At 34.4% G+C, this 15,797-nt stretch overlaps 2 protein-coding genes and 1 long non-coding RNA gene across 3 annotated transcripts; 1 reads left to right on the top strand and 2 right to left on the bottom strand.

The window, feature by feature from the left end:
* Window positions 1–1,061: 1,061 nt before the first annotated feature.
* LOC128295245 (uncharacterized) lies at window positions 1,062–2,174 on the bottom strand. Its single transcript, XR_008285590.1, has 2 exons — window positions 2,017–2,174; window positions 1,062–1,292 (listed from the first exon to the last, which is right to left on the bottom strand). It is a non-coding gene; the product is annotated as an uncharacterized LOC128295245 (long non-coding RNA).
* A 1,999-nt stretch (window positions 2,175–4,173) lies between these two features.
* Window positions 4,174–7,916, top strand: LOC108451218 (long-chain-alcohol oxidase FAO2). Its single transcript, XM_017748939.2, has 3 exons — window positions 4,174–4,645; window positions 4,755–5,033; window positions 6,052–7,916. The coding sequence occupies exons 1-3, from the start codon at window positions 4,424–4,426 to the stop codon at window positions 7,777–7,779; spliced, it is 2,229 nt and encodes a 742-aa protein (XP_017604428.1). The 5' UTR covers window positions 4,174–4,423; the 3' UTR covers window positions 7,780–7,916.
* A 66-nt stretch (window positions 7,917–7,982) lies between these two features.
* LOC108451229 (succinate--CoA ligase [ADP-forming] subunit beta, mitochondrial) lies at window positions 7,983–11,760 on the bottom strand. The gene is made up of 12 exons (XM_017748947.2): window positions 11,518–11,760; window positions 11,083–11,193; window positions 10,774–10,885; window positions 10,456–10,520; window positions 10,266–10,343; window positions 10,050–10,124; window positions 9,787–9,939; window positions 9,516–9,650; window positions 9,192–9,356; window positions 8,741–8,863; window positions 8,376–8,447; window positions 7,983–8,281 (listed from the first exon to the last, which is right to left on the bottom strand). The coding sequence occupies exons 1-12, from the start codon at window positions 11,614–11,616 to the stop codon at window positions 8,204–8,206; spliced, it is 1,266 nt and encodes a 421-aa protein (XP_017604436.1). The 5' UTR covers window positions 11,617–11,760; the 3' UTR covers window positions 7,983–8,203.
* Window positions 11,761–15,797: the final 4,037 nt, after the last annotated feature.

Below are 15,797 nucleotides of genomic sequence, written 5' to 3'. Positions count from 1 at the left end.
TGGTAACAATAAACTTATGTTTAGTGAAATTAACAAGCATACCTTGATCACTTAGTTGTCTGATGCTCACCATATTAGCTTTGAGGTAGTTGAGTAGAAACATATTCTTTAATCGAGGCATACCAAAGACATTTAAAGTGCTTTTACTAAGTATCTGACCTTTCTTCCCATCTTCAAAAGTCACCTTTCTAGTAGGAGAATCTTCAAAATCATTCAAATAGGATTGGTTACCTGCCATATGCTGAAAATAGCCATTGTCGAAGTACCATATTCCATCTAAAATTGACTTCATAAAACGATGTGCAACCAACATACTTTTAGTCTCCTTCATCCACACTCATTTTTACTTCCTCACAACTGATATGCCACGGGGTGTAACACCCCATACCCGAGACCGTTGCCGGAGTCAGACACGAGGGGTTCGCAGACTTAAATCACTTATTGCACAGTCCATTTTAAATTTCCAGACGAGCTGGCTAACTGCGTCACTGTCACCTTAAAAATCATACCTCGAGTTCCAAAAGTCGAAAACCAGTTCCGTAAATTTTTCCTAAAACTAGACTCATATATCCATCTAAAATTTTTTTTCTAAAATTTTTGGTTGAGCCAATTAGTACAGTTTATTAGTTAAAGTCCCCCCTGTTTCAGGGTTCGACCACACTGATCTTCAGGCATTACGACTTGGATATCTCCCTGTACAGGGCTTCAATACTGATGCCGTTTGCTTCTATAGAAACTATACTCGAAAAGGAATCTGTACATATATGGAACAACTTCTAATTATCTCTGGTTAATTTATAATGAATTTCCAAAGTAGGAACAGGGAATCCAGAAACCGTCCTAGCCCTGTTTTGCGAAAACCTAAATATCTCCTAATATACTGTTCATATGATCATTTCGTTACTTTACTATGAAAATAGATTCATCAAGGTTCGATTACATAATTTATTCACTATTTAATTCCATTCCTACTATTTTTAGTGATTTTTCACATCCACATCACTGCTGCTATCAGCATCCATTTTTAAGGTAGACTTTACCTATTACATAGTTTCCATGCCTTTTAATGAACATATACATTCAAGATGACTATAACATTATGCTCAAAACGTATATAAGCCATTTTCGCATGGCTATCCAAAGTTTTACATACCAAAGTTCAAACAAAACATAATAGCCTATACATGCCGAAATGTTCTCTTAGACCAACTAGGAAGAAGATACCAAAAGTTGCAAGCTGGTGTGATGACTTCGACGATGGTCCCGAGCACACAAAAATGAATCAAAGGAACCTAAACAAGTGACAAATAAACACACCGAATGAGTATATAACTCAGTAAGTCATAAGCATTACACTACTGTCCATCTATAAAATATCATAAAAGAAATCAAATAATGCAAGATTAGGTACTCCATCCATACCGACTATGCCATAATTTCACGCACATTTATGATTACATGCTCTCAACTAGCCAAGCCTCCATTGACATCTCGTATGATATTCGATATGATATTTGATGCATCTCCACACATCATTTTATCTTCATTTAAATTATACTAATAATAGCATTTCATCTACTCCACAATAATATTATGTTCCTACTTCAAATATAATCACCACATAGGTTCAAGACTTACCAAGCTCAGTTCCAAATATAAACATAACATCTACTCGATAAAGTCGCACACTTAACGTTAATGATTATTCGAAAATATACAGTAAGTCCGCACACTTAGTGCTTAATATTCAAACCCGCACACTTAGTGCTATACAATTCAAACTCGCACACTTAGTGCTATACAATTAAACTCGCACACTTAGTGCCAATCTCATTATAGTAAACGTTTATACCCGCACACTTAGTGCCAAAATCAACAACTCAATTCATCTCACTTCTTTTTTTTACACTCGATAAATTTTGTCACTTCATGCATTTATATATCATTCCATTCGGCATAAGTACATAGTTATTATGATTATTTATATCAATACAAAATATATGCTTAATAACTTACCTTGTGTTGGGTAAAACGATTCTAACTCGGCTACTCGATGTCCTTTCCTTTGCCTTTGCTTGATTCTCCTCCTTTAACTTCTTGAGCTTAATCAACAAATTAACTAGTTTAACCGTCTTGCTAAATATTTATATCAAAATATTAATGATTTCATATCATAGGAGATACATGACTAATTCTTATCTTCCTACCATATGTTTTTGAGCTATTCGACTAATAACCATATGCTATCGCCTACTATCAATAATTCAATCACACATGCATATATATATATATATATATGGCGAATGTACAAAGCTTAGACTCAACATCACCTATGCTCTTAATTTGATGGCGAATATGCATACATATATACATGATATCAACTATACTATCATCTTTAATTCACCTAAACACAAAATTTCATCTCATGAACACTTGACCGAATTCTTCCTAATCTAGCATGGCTTCACATATATTTATAACATCCTACAAATCCACATATACCACATTTCTACATAAATTTTCTTTTACTTTTCCACTACTTCCATTCACAACATCAAAAGCACCATACACATGTATCATTACAAAGCTTCACACTTAGCATGCAAATGGCATCAACACAAATCCACTTTAGCCGAAACTTAACTCATCTTCATGCCTCATCACCACAACATCAAACATCAACCAAGAAGACAACACCCATGGCCGAATATCATCTCCATCCCATAGCAAAGATTTAAACCATGGGCTAGGTAGAACTCAAACTAACAACTAAAAACATGCATGAATCTCATGGACAACATCAAACATACCTTAGTCTAGCAAACTACCATAGCTGATTTTCTCAAGCTCTCCCCCCCTTCTTCTTAGAACATTCGGCCAAGGAAGAAAAATGTGAAAGGATGGACACTTTTTTTTTCCTTTGTTTTCATCATATTCTTTTTTTTTCATTATTTTATTCTTTCTAACATAACCACTAACCCAACATGTTTGCAACATGTTTCCACTCATAGCATGGCCGGCCACCATGCTTAAATTTTAGGTAAATTGACATGCAAACCCATCATTTTCACCACATGCATTAATAGACCACTTTACATTTGCCTAGCACATTTCTAATTTTCTCACACAAGTCCTATTTGATAAAATTCACTTACATTAACAAAATCCAAACATGAAATTTTCACACATGCATATGTACATATAATGAGCATCAACTATGACGGTTAATTATTTTTATGACTCGGTTTAGCGATCCTGAAACCACTTTTCGACTAGGGTCAATTTAGGGTTGTCACACTAGGAGTGGGCACTTCCTTACACACTGCATTCCTCCATGTTAGATCATGCAACATCTTAAAACAATGAGGTCTTACATGACCAAAAACACCTCAATAATGACAAATCACCTTATGAACAATCTTCTTGAATGTCTTGAATAGCATTGGCTTAGAGCTTTCACCAACTTCCTTTGGACTAGATGTTTTAACAAAGACGGTAGGACTTGGCATTACATATTTACCCTTATCAACAAAGCCTAAGCTTTCTTTCTTAAATCTCTCCTCCCAATTGCCAAGATCTCATCAAGTTTTCTACCTAAAAACCATGAAGGAGTACAAAAAAAATATGAGAAAATATAAAAAACTATGAGGAAGTGCTAAAAAAAATGAGAAAATATAAAAAATAAAAAATACCAAAAATTATGAGAAAGTACCAAAAAACACGAAAGAGTACCAAAATTGGTTGGTCTTAATAAATTTATTTTAAATTTATTAAATTTTATAAATTATTATTAATGTATAATTTATTTTACCAAATATTAGTATGAAAAATAAAATTTAAAAGTTAGTAAATTTTCTATAATTTTTAAAACTAAAAGAGTATATATTGTTCCCAATCTTTATTAGACGAAAGCCTAGCAATAAAAATATTTTGCTATTGACTTAAAAGGTTTTATTAGTAAATGCCTATCATAAGCAAGAAGCGCCGCTAGTTCAGTTATTACCTTTTGATAAATATAGGATTGTTGTCTTGTCGGTGTCATATAATAAAAATAAACTGCACTTGGGTCCCAATCATAAAAGCATAACCAAACTGTTTAACCAGAGTTAGATAATAAATTAATTGCATTTTTAAAATATCACATCATTTGAGCCTCCAACAAAATTATTTATAGAAAAGAAACACCCCCACAAATGAGACGAAAAGGTCAATGAAGGATTAGATAACACCCATACCGCATGTGAGACAACCGACCTCTTTCTTATTTTAGACAATACAAACGACCTCTTTCAATCGGCCTTCTTTCTGATGATGACCCAACAGGGAATCGAGCACGGGTAGATTACTGGCCTATTTTATAAAAACCATTCAAGGTTGCGTAAAGCAGCGAAGCAAAGCAAAAGATTAGCTAAGAAAGAACACCATGGAAATCGGAAACCATGAAACCGGTGATGCTCATCCTTTGCTGAGAGGGGGTAGGAGAAAAACTACATACACCCATGGTTTCTCTTCAGCTCAAATCCGATCACTTGCTGCCACCTGTGAAGCTTTAATCCCTCCTCTCCCACTTGATTCAGCCCACCAGGCTTCTTCCCTTGATGCTTTCTACAAAGCTTCTGGGGCTGAGCCTCCACTTCCTGATGAGGTAATCAAAATCCCAATCTTCATTCCTTCAACTCTTGTTGTAATTAGCTAATTGAACAGTTTTCTACGTGCATATACTTGGTAATGGGGAATTGTTTTAAAATAAACAGGTAGCAGAGATGATGGTGAAGAGGGTGGTTGAACCCAGGGTACTCTCGTTTGTGAAAGTAGTATTGGCAGTTATATCGTTTAGATTGGGCGCATTGTTGCTTTGCGGGTGGGATTGCTGTGACTGGAAATGGCCATTCATTCACAAGTTTTCGGAACTGCCAGTGGAGAGAAGAGAAAAAATACTAATGAAATGGTCAAGCAATGGCCATCATCGCTTACCTCTTAGAGCTGTTTTTGCATTGATCAAAACTTACTGCTTGTTCATCTTTTTCTCCATGGTAAACTCTTTACCTTTTCTATTAATTTTTCCTCATCCATCTTCCTCCTATCTTCTAACTAAAAAACTTACAATTTATCAGTAAATTATTTAAAAAATTCATTCAAATCATTAAACTATTAAAAGTTTTATATAAATCACTAAATTATTAAGTTTTTCTTTTAAAATTTCATTAGTAAACTTCAAGTGATGATTTAATCATTAGTACGATGAATCAGTATACTATTAACGAATAAAAGAATATAAATCTTAAGTCCAAATCAATTTAACGGTCAATATCAAAAATAGAAAAAATTTATTTGAACTTTAGTTTGCAGATTCGTGTCATCTAAAATTATTTATTAAAAATAACTAAACTGTAGAAGAAAAATGAAAGGGAGCTTTAGATCGGTGTATGTAGTAAAATATATATATATAATATCGATTTTAATAGTCTAATGACTTAAATGAAAATTTTAAATAATTTAATGATCAAAACATAACTTTTTAGTTAAGTGACTAAAATGAAAACTTATCTATAATTTAGTGACTAATTGAGTAATCTACCCAATTTACCCAATATAATATAATGTAATATTATCCTCTCCTTTACAGAACGCATTTAATAATTACTAAATTGTTTTTATTAATCCAGATTGGCTAATATATGCCTTAAAATGGGTTCAAGAATCAAAACTGAAAATACTATTTGCTCAAATAAAGAAAGAAATGAAAAAGACTGATGGAAGTAGTAATTCTCGTAATTCATTCTGTATGTCAAAAAACTAACAGGACATGAAAATTTTATGAATACACCCATGTGTATGAATTTTTTAAAATTTATATAACGCTTGATTATATAAATATATTTGTTGGATAATAGTTCTAGTGTTTCGTGCATGAGAGAGCTGTTATCATAATTAGTGCATTTTGAAGGAATTAAGATACGATTTGATTACATGGAATCGAGAACATAATGATTAATACTTGATGTGTAAGTCAATAACGAACAAGGCTAGCTTTTCAAATTTGTGTCTCAGACTGATGAAAACTCAGAGAACCCATCATGGAAAGCAATAGGATACAACGTAGACAAGCGGCAGAAAAGGGTATCTTCTCCTCATGGGCGAAAGGGTATTATAGAAACAATGCACGAAGATGACTCCACCTTCGTTCAATCCCTCACTGAAAAAGGCCTTCAAGTCACGGAAGATCCAGATCACAACGTCTTCAAGATCAAATGTGATGTAGTGATTGTTGGGTCTGGTTGCGGTGGAGGGGTTGCTGCGGCAGTTCTTGCAAGCTCAGGCCATAAAGTGGTTGTTATTGAGAAAGGCAACTATTTTGCAACTACAGATTATACTTCTCTAGAAGGTCCCTCTATGTCAGAGCTTTATGAGTATGGAGGCTTTTTGACAACCACCAACGGGAAATTTATGATCATGGCTGGCTCAACAGTTGGAGGGGGTTCCGCTATTAATTGGTCTGCATCAATCAAAACTCCCAATAACGTGCTCAAAGAGTGGTCCCTGGGTCATAAAATTCCACTCTTTCGTAGCTCTGAATATGAAAATGCGATGGACGCCGTGTACCAGAGGCTCGGTGTTACAGAAAATTGTACGGAAGAAGGGTTACAAAACCAAGTTCTTAGAAAAGGGTGTGAGAATCTTGGGTTGAAAGTGGAAGCAGTTCCGAGGAATTCACCGCAGGATCATTACTGTGGTTCCTGCAATCTTGGGTGTAGAACAGGAGACAAGAAAGGAACTGCTACCACTTGGCTGGTTGATGCGCAAGGTTGTGGTGCTGTGATCCTAACAGCATGCAAAGCTGATAGGCTTATCTTGGCGAATAACAATGAGGATGCGAGGAGAAGAAAGAAATGCCTGGGTGTGGTTGCCACATCTTTGAACAAAAATCTGACCAAGAAGCTGCAATTTGAGGCTAAAACAACGATTTCAGCATGTGGATCTCTACTGACTCCTCCTTTGATGATATCTAGTGGGTTAAAAAACCCAAATATTGGCAGGAACCTTCATTTGCATCCAGCGCTTGTAGCTTGGGGATACTTTCCAGAAGATGAAACAGGTATCAAAGGCAAAAGCTACGAGGGCGGAATCATAACTTCATTCCACAGGATTGTTTCAGAAGAATCCAATAATGTCCATGCAATCATCCAAGCTCCTGCACTAGGACCAGCATCGTTCGCAGCCATATCTCCATGGGTTTCAGGGAGGGAGCTGAAGGAAAGAATGGTGAGGTATCCAAGATTGGCTCACCTTTTCACGCTGATAAGAGACCAGGGTTCAGGAGAAGTAATGGAAGAAGGGAAGATCAAGTATCGGTTGAGTGAAGTGGATAAAGAAAATCTAAAGATTGGGTTGAGACAGGTGTTAAGGGTTCTGATTGCAGCTGGGGCAGTGGAAGTGGGAACCTATCGAAGCGATGGCCAGAGAATTAAATGCAAAGGTCTTACAGAAGAAAGTTTGCAGGAGTTTTTGGATAACGTTCCCGTGGTAGGAGGGCTTAGTTCCAAGGATGAGTATTGGACCCTCTATATTACAGCTCATCAGATAGGAAGTTGTAGAATGGGCGCAACCGAGGAAGAGGGTGCTGTGGATGAGAATGGTCAGAGTTGGGAAGCTGAAGGTTTGTTTGTTTGCGATGCTAGTGTCCTGCCAACTGCAATTGGAGTCAATCCCATGATCACCATACAATCCACCTCCTACTGCATTTCCAACAAGATTGCACAATTGTTGAAGAAGGAATAAATTAACACCTTTCATCACTAAGTCCCTCTTACATTCATGAGCTGTATTAGACCTGCAATTAAATTGCGAGCGTGTGTCTGTATGTGTGAACTGAGCCTCAAAAGTAATCTCATTAAAACTACTGTTGCAACTTAAAATTGATCGCTTCCATCAGCCGACGCACATAACCCTTGCAATATTTAACATAAAATTTCCAAACTATATTTTCTCAAATCAAAGAAGGATGTTATATCAACTTTGAATTATATGCCAACTGTCCGGAGCAAATGTGGCAAATATATAAATTTTGCAGGACAGTAACCCCCTGCTGCTTTATCATTAACAAGATTCTATGGGCTTGATGAAAAGAAAAATAAAGGAAAAACTCATCAATGCTGTGAAAGATGAGAAACAATAAGAACAAAGGACTCGTATCTTAAATTTCTCATTTGCTGGCTGCCTTAACTGCTTTCTCTGCAGCTTTATCCAAATCTTCTGCTGTAATTAGTGTCATTCCACTTTCCTGCAGGACCATTGACAATCGCCAAGGAAACCAAAAAAGACATCAAGTCTTGTCAAGATATTATAAAATTACATCCATCGCATTTCCACTTTACCTTCAAAATTCGCTTTCCTTGGTCAACATTGGTGCCTTCAAGACGGACCACCACAGGAACTTTTAGGGCCACCTGTAACACAAGATCAAACGTAAGTCAAGCCTTTAATATCCTTATGGAAGCAATAAAAAACAGATCGTCTACATTCTTTTATATCCATATCTATCTATCTACCTATATATATATATATATTCTAAAAAGGCACTCCTACTTTGGGCTTCATAAACTTCTAACAAGCAGTTTGGTTTCCCTGCATCAGTGTTAAAATGATGATTCACCCACATACAGTAAGATAAAATGCTAGTGTGACACACAAGTACTTGGTCACCAATGTAAACAGAGAAGCCACTCCAAAGAACTGTCACCTGTTTGGCAGCATTGACGATCCCACTTGCAATCACATCACATTTCATTATTCCTCCAAATATATTCACCAAAATGGCTTTCACTTTATCATCAGAAGTCAAAATCTTAAATGCCTCGACCACCTGTTCCACATAATCTAAGAATTAACGAGCAAATACATTCAACAGAGATTATTACATCAACATCGCTGTTAGATACCAAATTTTTCATAAAGCAAATAACAGTATATCATGACCAGTGATGCTAGAAATGCATGAACCGCAGCAGAAACAATACATAAAATCATGTATAGAAGTGTGTGCTCACATGTTCTTTAAATGCATAGCTTCAAAACTATAAGAAACAGTAAATAAAAGCAAATGCGCCAGTGCCAGAAAGTAAACACATTTAAACAACAAAATTGCCACAGAAAGGCAATATGAGAGTATTAAAGGCAAAGAACATCCTTACCTGGCCTTCAGAAGCATTTCCACCTACATCCAGAAAATTGGCAGGAGTTCCTCCATGAAATTTAATTATATCCATTGTAGCCATCGCCAACCCTGCACCATTCACCATGCAACCAATTTCTCCATCTAACCCAATGTAATTTAAATCAGCTTTGGCAGCAGCAACCTATAATAATAGGAAATGCAGAATAGGACCAAGAGTACAGATACTGATTATCATGTAGTCCAACTTATGATTTACAAAACAACCAAGAATAATCATTTGTAAACACACACACACAGACAAAAAAAAAAAAAAAAAGGTAAAATGGAGACAATTCCATACCTCCCGAGGATCCTCTTGAGATGGATCACGGAGAGCAAATATCTCCTTTTGACGAAAGGCAGCATTATCATCAAAGTTCAACTTTGCATCAGCAGCTACTAATTGGTTGCTAGAAGTCTCAGCAAGAGGATTGATCTGTCCAAGAGAATAAACAATTCACACAAAGATTTATCACTAACCAAAACAGAATGCAATTTGCAGTTAACAAGCAAAGCTACTTGAAACACATGAGATGGTCAAACGGAAAATATAGCCAAACAGAAATACTAACTTCCAACAACGTGCAATCACGTTCACAGAAAAGCTTATATAGTTTCTTCACTTGTTCAATAGAATCATTTCTATCGGCAACCTTGGGAGCCAAACCATCAACAACTCTGGCAGCATCTTCATCAGTAATTCCCTTGAAGACATCAACAGGTACCTATCAGGAAAAAAAAGATAAATCAATTGCCATGAATATATCATGATCACTGAGGGAAGAGAATGCCTTACAAATTATACTAAAACATCAGAAGGGGGAATGATTATCACCTTAATAATCATATCAGGATATTTCTCTGCAAGGTCTTCAATGCTGGTTCCTCCCTTGCTGCAGGCAATTATAAGCTAGAAACAACATAAAAAATAGAAAAATGAAGCGCCTTTGGCTTCAGGAGAATCATTTAATCTTAACAAAAAGTAATCAGGTGAACAAAAATGACGTCTCCAGCAGCCATAAAGATTAATCTACAGAGTTTGGGAACATACCGGACCCGCAGTTTTACGATCCAGAGTGATAGCAAAGTACATCTCATTCACAAGTGACAATTTTTCACACAGGTAAACCTGTAAAAGATAATGAAGTTAGTAGAGATCATCCAAGCCCAAGTAAAATTGATACCACTGCACAGAATAACGGACAGTTAAATTCCACACCAAAAAGGGATGGGTAACAAACCTTGCCGACAACTTTGCCTTGGGGGCCAGTTTGTTTGGTAACAAGTATCTGGCCAAGCATCTTCCCTGCATGCAATTAAAATAAAGCACCTATTATAAAATAACTACGAAAGGCCTTCACATAGAAAAAGGAAAGTAAAACGAAAGTCATTTCATGCTAACTAGCATACAAAGCATCTCAGTGACTGGCAAGACAACATTTATGAATATCATATTTTGCAAAGATAAATGAAAAACTCCAGAACAATACTCAATACATAAATGTATTTGGCAATTTGTAATACACTCTAATTTTTCTGTAAAGATAACTATTCAGTACCAGCAATATCTTCAACTTGGTCAGCCTTAACGATGTGAACTCCACCCTTAAAACCATTTTGGAATGTTCCCAAGCCTCTTCCACCAGCCAAAATTTGACTTTTAACAACCAACTGAAGCACAATCAAATCTATTAACACCTGTCTTATTCAATCATGTCATATCCAAATATGCCATAAAATTGTTTTTTGAAACCTGGATTATCCATGGTTAAGAACACAAACCAATAACTCTGCTTTGCTTAAGACAACCAATTAACACTCTAAAACATCGAAACATAAAAGCCATTGCACGAATTGAGAGAACTTACCTCATTTTCATTGGGGAAGGCAGATTTGACTGCTTCTTTAACTTCATCGATAGTAGAAACCGCAACTCCTTTCGGCACGTTAATTCCATATTTGTTCATCAAGTCAGCACCCTGATTTTCAGATAACCAAAATTCATCAATAACCAGGACGCTTACATGAAATTCGTATTTCCGAACAGGTATACAGATCCCAAAGAAAGAGTGAAATGCATAAAACTCAAAGTTTAATCTCCAAATAAATATAAAGGAAACAAAAACCGTCAACAACGTCAAAATAATTTCACAGGAACCGAACAGGTAGTAAAATTAGTACAAAATATATCACTTATGAAGTATTCTATTGGAAATCATAGTTTCCATTTAAATTTTCTAAGAGATAATTCGAGATGCAATTGCATGGAAAGATAAATACATAAAGTAAAAGAAAAAAAAAACCTGATATTCGTGAATGTTGAGACGGCGGAGCTGCTGTTGCTGCCATTTGCCGGCGACAGAGAGAGAGCGGGACACTAGCTTGTTCATTAATCCTCTCATTTTGTTCTTCGCTTCCTCCTAAGTGAATGTTGATTATCAACGAAAGACTAACCGAGATTTATAGCAAACCCTAGGAAAATAAATGAGAAAAGAGAAGGAAAATTTTTCGGGGATGGAAAATCAGTCAAATCACCCTATATTAGTTGTTTTATTTATATCCGGTCCCTTTACTTTTAGGAATTTCCGAGAAGGAAAGAAAATAGCAATTTTTCTTTGGCTTAATATAACATTTGACACTTAAACTTACATTTGTTCTTAATTTAGTACCTAAGCTATTTTTTAGTCCAATTTTGGTACTTGAATTTGTTAAATGCTATACAAATTACTCAAAAAGCAAACAATTGTAGTTCTTTTTATGAGGGCTCAGAAATAGCAATTATATTATCAACATATGGCAGATAAAATGGAATTTAATGGCAAAAATAATTACATTTTTTTGGAGTTTCTGTTGTTTCGCTAAACAATATGCTCAAATTTTACTTTTCATTAAAGTTGAGATTACTTTGATTATTAATGGCAAGAATGATTCAAGAGGCAATGCATGTTAAAACATGGCATGATCTTTATAAATCCCTCAATTCCACCAAAATATCATTAGTATAAAAAAAATACATGTTCAAAAATTGGACTTTGAGCAATGCTTAACAAATGGGTATTGAAGAAGAAAACAAGATTTTAAAACCCAAAATAAAAATATTATTATGTTAAATTAAAAATTAAACAAAAATAATAATTAAACTAAAAGTAATTGAACGTTTAAATACAAAAAATATAGAAACTTCATGTCAGCTACCATATGTCGATCATATATTGATTATTTTTGCTATCCTATTAAAAAACAACAATGTTAGCATATTGGAGTAAATTGTATAATGTTTGACAAATTTAGGTACCAATTTGAGAAAAAAATTAAGTACCAAACTAGGAAAAAGTGTGAACTTCGAGTATGAAATATTATATTAAGCATTTTTGTTTCAAAATTTTGGTGCGTAAGCATCAGGTAATTTTCAATTTACACTAATTTTTTAATTAATTACTTCGACATCAAAGGGCGATTAGGACACCAAAGAACAATTGGATGAAAGTTTAATTATTAGGGTTGTAATTGCAATCTCTTATAATTACGAGAAATTAGAATTATCTAGATGTGTTTGGTTGATAGAATGCAATTAGATATTTGTTTTCTATCTCATGTTTGGTAGTATAAATTGTAATTGCACAACTATATAATTTAAATTTTAAAAGAACAAAAGAAAATTATTATAAAATCATCGATAATAATGACAAAAAATTTCTTTAACAAGTAATAAAACTTAAAATCGAAACATTGTATGTGATATATTAGTCTAAGAAAATATTCCGAACATGATTATTATTGATAAGAAAATTAAACATTATACAACTTCATCTAATTACTCCCGTATTCCTTGTTTGTTGGGTTAATTTATTCTCTAATATTAAACATATACTCATTGGTCATTACCTAAGTATAAATAATTAATGATAAATACTATGTAAATTGAACTCTAAGTTTTGGCCTAGTGGCTGAGTGTTTATATACCCTAGGAATAGCCTGAATTCGAATCATCGTAGAATCAAAAGAATACTGTTTAATTTAGTTAATTTGAAACAACCTAGTTTCCAAACCAATGGTGTTGGAAAAAACAATTTTGAGACCCCATTTCTATCAACTGAGTCTGTAAATATTCAAATATTTACAGAGTTACACTATTGATGAATTTAAATTTGGTTAAGTGATTTAACTGAAATTGCGTCTAATTAAGGTTCAGGGACTTAAATTGTAATTATTCAAAAGGTCAAAATAGTTAATAAATCATTTTAAATCATAAACTAGTGGACGACAACACATGTATAAATTAAATTTATAAAATCAAGGTTTATTAGTTAAGAAAAACATGATTAATCAAGTAAATTAAGGTTAATTAACCATTAAGCTAAGTATAAAAGGAAATTTAATGGAAGGAGAGATCATAATTCATCTTTTACAACTAGCCTAAGAAGAAAACACCATTTTTGTCAGGTTTGAAGCTTTTGGCTTTAATTTCAAGTAAGTGCATAGCCATTTTTCATTATTTTTTTAATAGATTTGAGGTTATGGGAGCTTGAATTTAGCTAACCCATGTACCAATTTGTATTTTTAAAGTTTTAAAATTTTCCCTTGTTGATAGTTGAATGAAATTTGTGTGAATTTGTTAGAAATTAAGCTTAGTTTATGAAAAGGACTAAATTGTAAAGCTTAATTGCTAGTTTCGTACATTAGAGACCAAATTGAATAAAATGAAAAATTATCATGAATTTTTGGTAGGGATAGAAAATAAAGGTTCCTTAATGAGTTTTAGTGAAATTGGATTTTAAATCAAGGCCTTAAATTGAAAATTATGTTTGTCCTGATTTTAAGCACTAAATTGAATAATTTAAAAAATATGTAAAAATTTATATTTGATTCTTATTCGATTGGAATTTGATAATGTGATATGTTTTTATGATTATTCATAGCTAACGACAACATCAAACCGTCGAGAGGGAAAGGAAATGCGAAAATCATCAACGAGTGACGTGTGAAATCTTAGTTTGTACATTTATAATTGAAGGTCATTTTAATTAATTGTATTTTCATATTATCTACATATGGGAATGTCAAAGCGAGTATGTAACACCCCGTACCCGAGACCGTTACCGGAGTCGGACACGAGGGGTTCACAGACTAAATTCACTTATTTTCACAGTCCATTTTAAAAATTTCCAGACAGCTGACTAACTGCGTCACTGTCACCTTAAAAATCATATCTTGAGTTCCAAAACTCGAAAATCAGTTTCGTAATTTTTTCCTGAAACTAGACTCATATATCCATCCATAAATTTTTTTCTAGAATTTTTGGTCAAGCCAATTAGTACAGTTTATTAGTTAAAGTCTCCCCTGTTACAGGGTTTGACTACACTGACCTTCCTGCATTGCGACTTAGATAACTCCTTATACAGGGCTTCAATACTTATGCCATTTGTTTCTAATGAAACTAGACTCAAAAAGGAATCTATACATATATGGCATGACTTCTAATTATCTCTGGTTAATTTATAATGAATTTCCAAAGTCAGATCAGGGGATCCAGAAATCGCTCTGGCCCTGTCCCACGAAAACTTGAATATCTCTTAAAATACGATGCATATGACCGTTTCGTTTCTTCCATATGGAATTAGATTCATCAAGGTTCGATTACATAATTTATTCACTATTTAATTCCATTCCTACTATTTTTAGTGATTTTTCAAATTCACACCACTGCTGCTGCCAGCATCTGCCTTTAAGGTAGACTTTAACTATTACACAGTTTCCATGATTCAACTAACCCTTTAGAATATATATAGTACAATGTATGATCGTGATTAACCATTCCAATGGCCAATCATTGCCAAGCATATCCACACCTCTCAATAACCATATACATACAAAATGATTATAACATTATGCTCAAATATATATATAAGCCATTTTCGCATGGCTATCCAAATTTATACAAAACCGAAGGGTACATGACCCACAACAAAAAGGGTAGTCCTATACATGCCATTTCAAAGTTCAACCAAAAGTGTACCAAAAGGGGTTTGATAGTGTGGACGACTTGACTTCGACAATCCCGAGTCCGATAGGTGACGAACCAAAATCTATAATCTGAGATTCAAAGAAACGGAGTAAGCATTTAATGCTTAGTAAGTTTTGAGCCATAAAATTTGACACAACTAAAGTGTAACATTCATATGGCTAAACGGATAATTTCATATGCACAAATTCTCAATATCATACTTACTTCACATTACCAACCCTTATATTCATACACAAAGATCAACTTAGCCAAAGGCGGTAGCTTATTTATCGATTGACGAATACTATTTGTAAGGGATCAACTAATTCAAAGTATATACGAAACATACCTCATCGCTGGGATTTTACGAGCGTATTAATTGAAACTATACAGCAAGGTCGCTCGTTCCCAAGCCAAGTACCTTCGGGATTTAACCGGATATAGCTACTCGCTCGAATGCCTTCGGGACATAGCCCGGATATAGTAACTCGCACAAATGCCTTTGGGACTTAGCCCGGATATGGTAACTCGCACAAATGCCTTCGGGACTTAGCTCGGATATAGTAACTCGCACAAATG

The sequence above is a fragment of the Gossypium arboreum genome, chromosome 7 (assembly GCF_025698485.1).
Source record: "Gossypium arboreum isolate Shixiya-1 chromosome 7, ASM2569848v2, whole genome shotgun sequence".
In the NCBI taxonomy this organism is placed as follows: domain Eukaryota; kingdom Viridiplantae; phylum Streptophyta; class Magnoliopsida; order Malvales; family Malvaceae; genus Gossypium; species Gossypium arboreum.
Note: the sequence above shows the minus strand (reverse complement) of the source record. Positions and strands in the feature narration are given on the sequence as shown.

Coding starts and splice junctions, on each gene's coding strand:
- LOC108451218 (XM_017748939.2), top strand. CDS start 4,424: ATGGAAATCGGAAACCATGAAACCGGTGATGCTCATCCTTTGCTGAGA. Junction 4,646..4,754: donor AGCCTCCACTTCCTGATGAG/GTAATCAAAATC, acceptor TAAAATAAACAG/GTAGCAGAGATGATGGTGAA. Junction 5,034..6,051: donor TGTTCATCTTTTTCTCCATG/GTAAACTCTTTA, acceptor TTTGTGTCTCAG/ACTGATGAAAACTCAGAGAA.
- LOC108451229 (XM_017748947.2), bottom strand. CDS start 11,616: ATGAGAGGATTAATGAACAAGCTAGTGTCCCGCTCTCTCTCTGTCGCC. Junction 10,344..10,455: donor AAGGCAAAGTTGTCGGCAAG/GTTTGTTACCCA, acceptor TATCTTTTACAG/GTTTACCTGTGTGAAAAATT. Junction 8,448..8,740: donor TCGTCAATGCTGCCAAACAG/GTGACAGTTCTT, acceptor CTTGTGTTACAG/GTGGCCCTAAAAGTTCCTGT.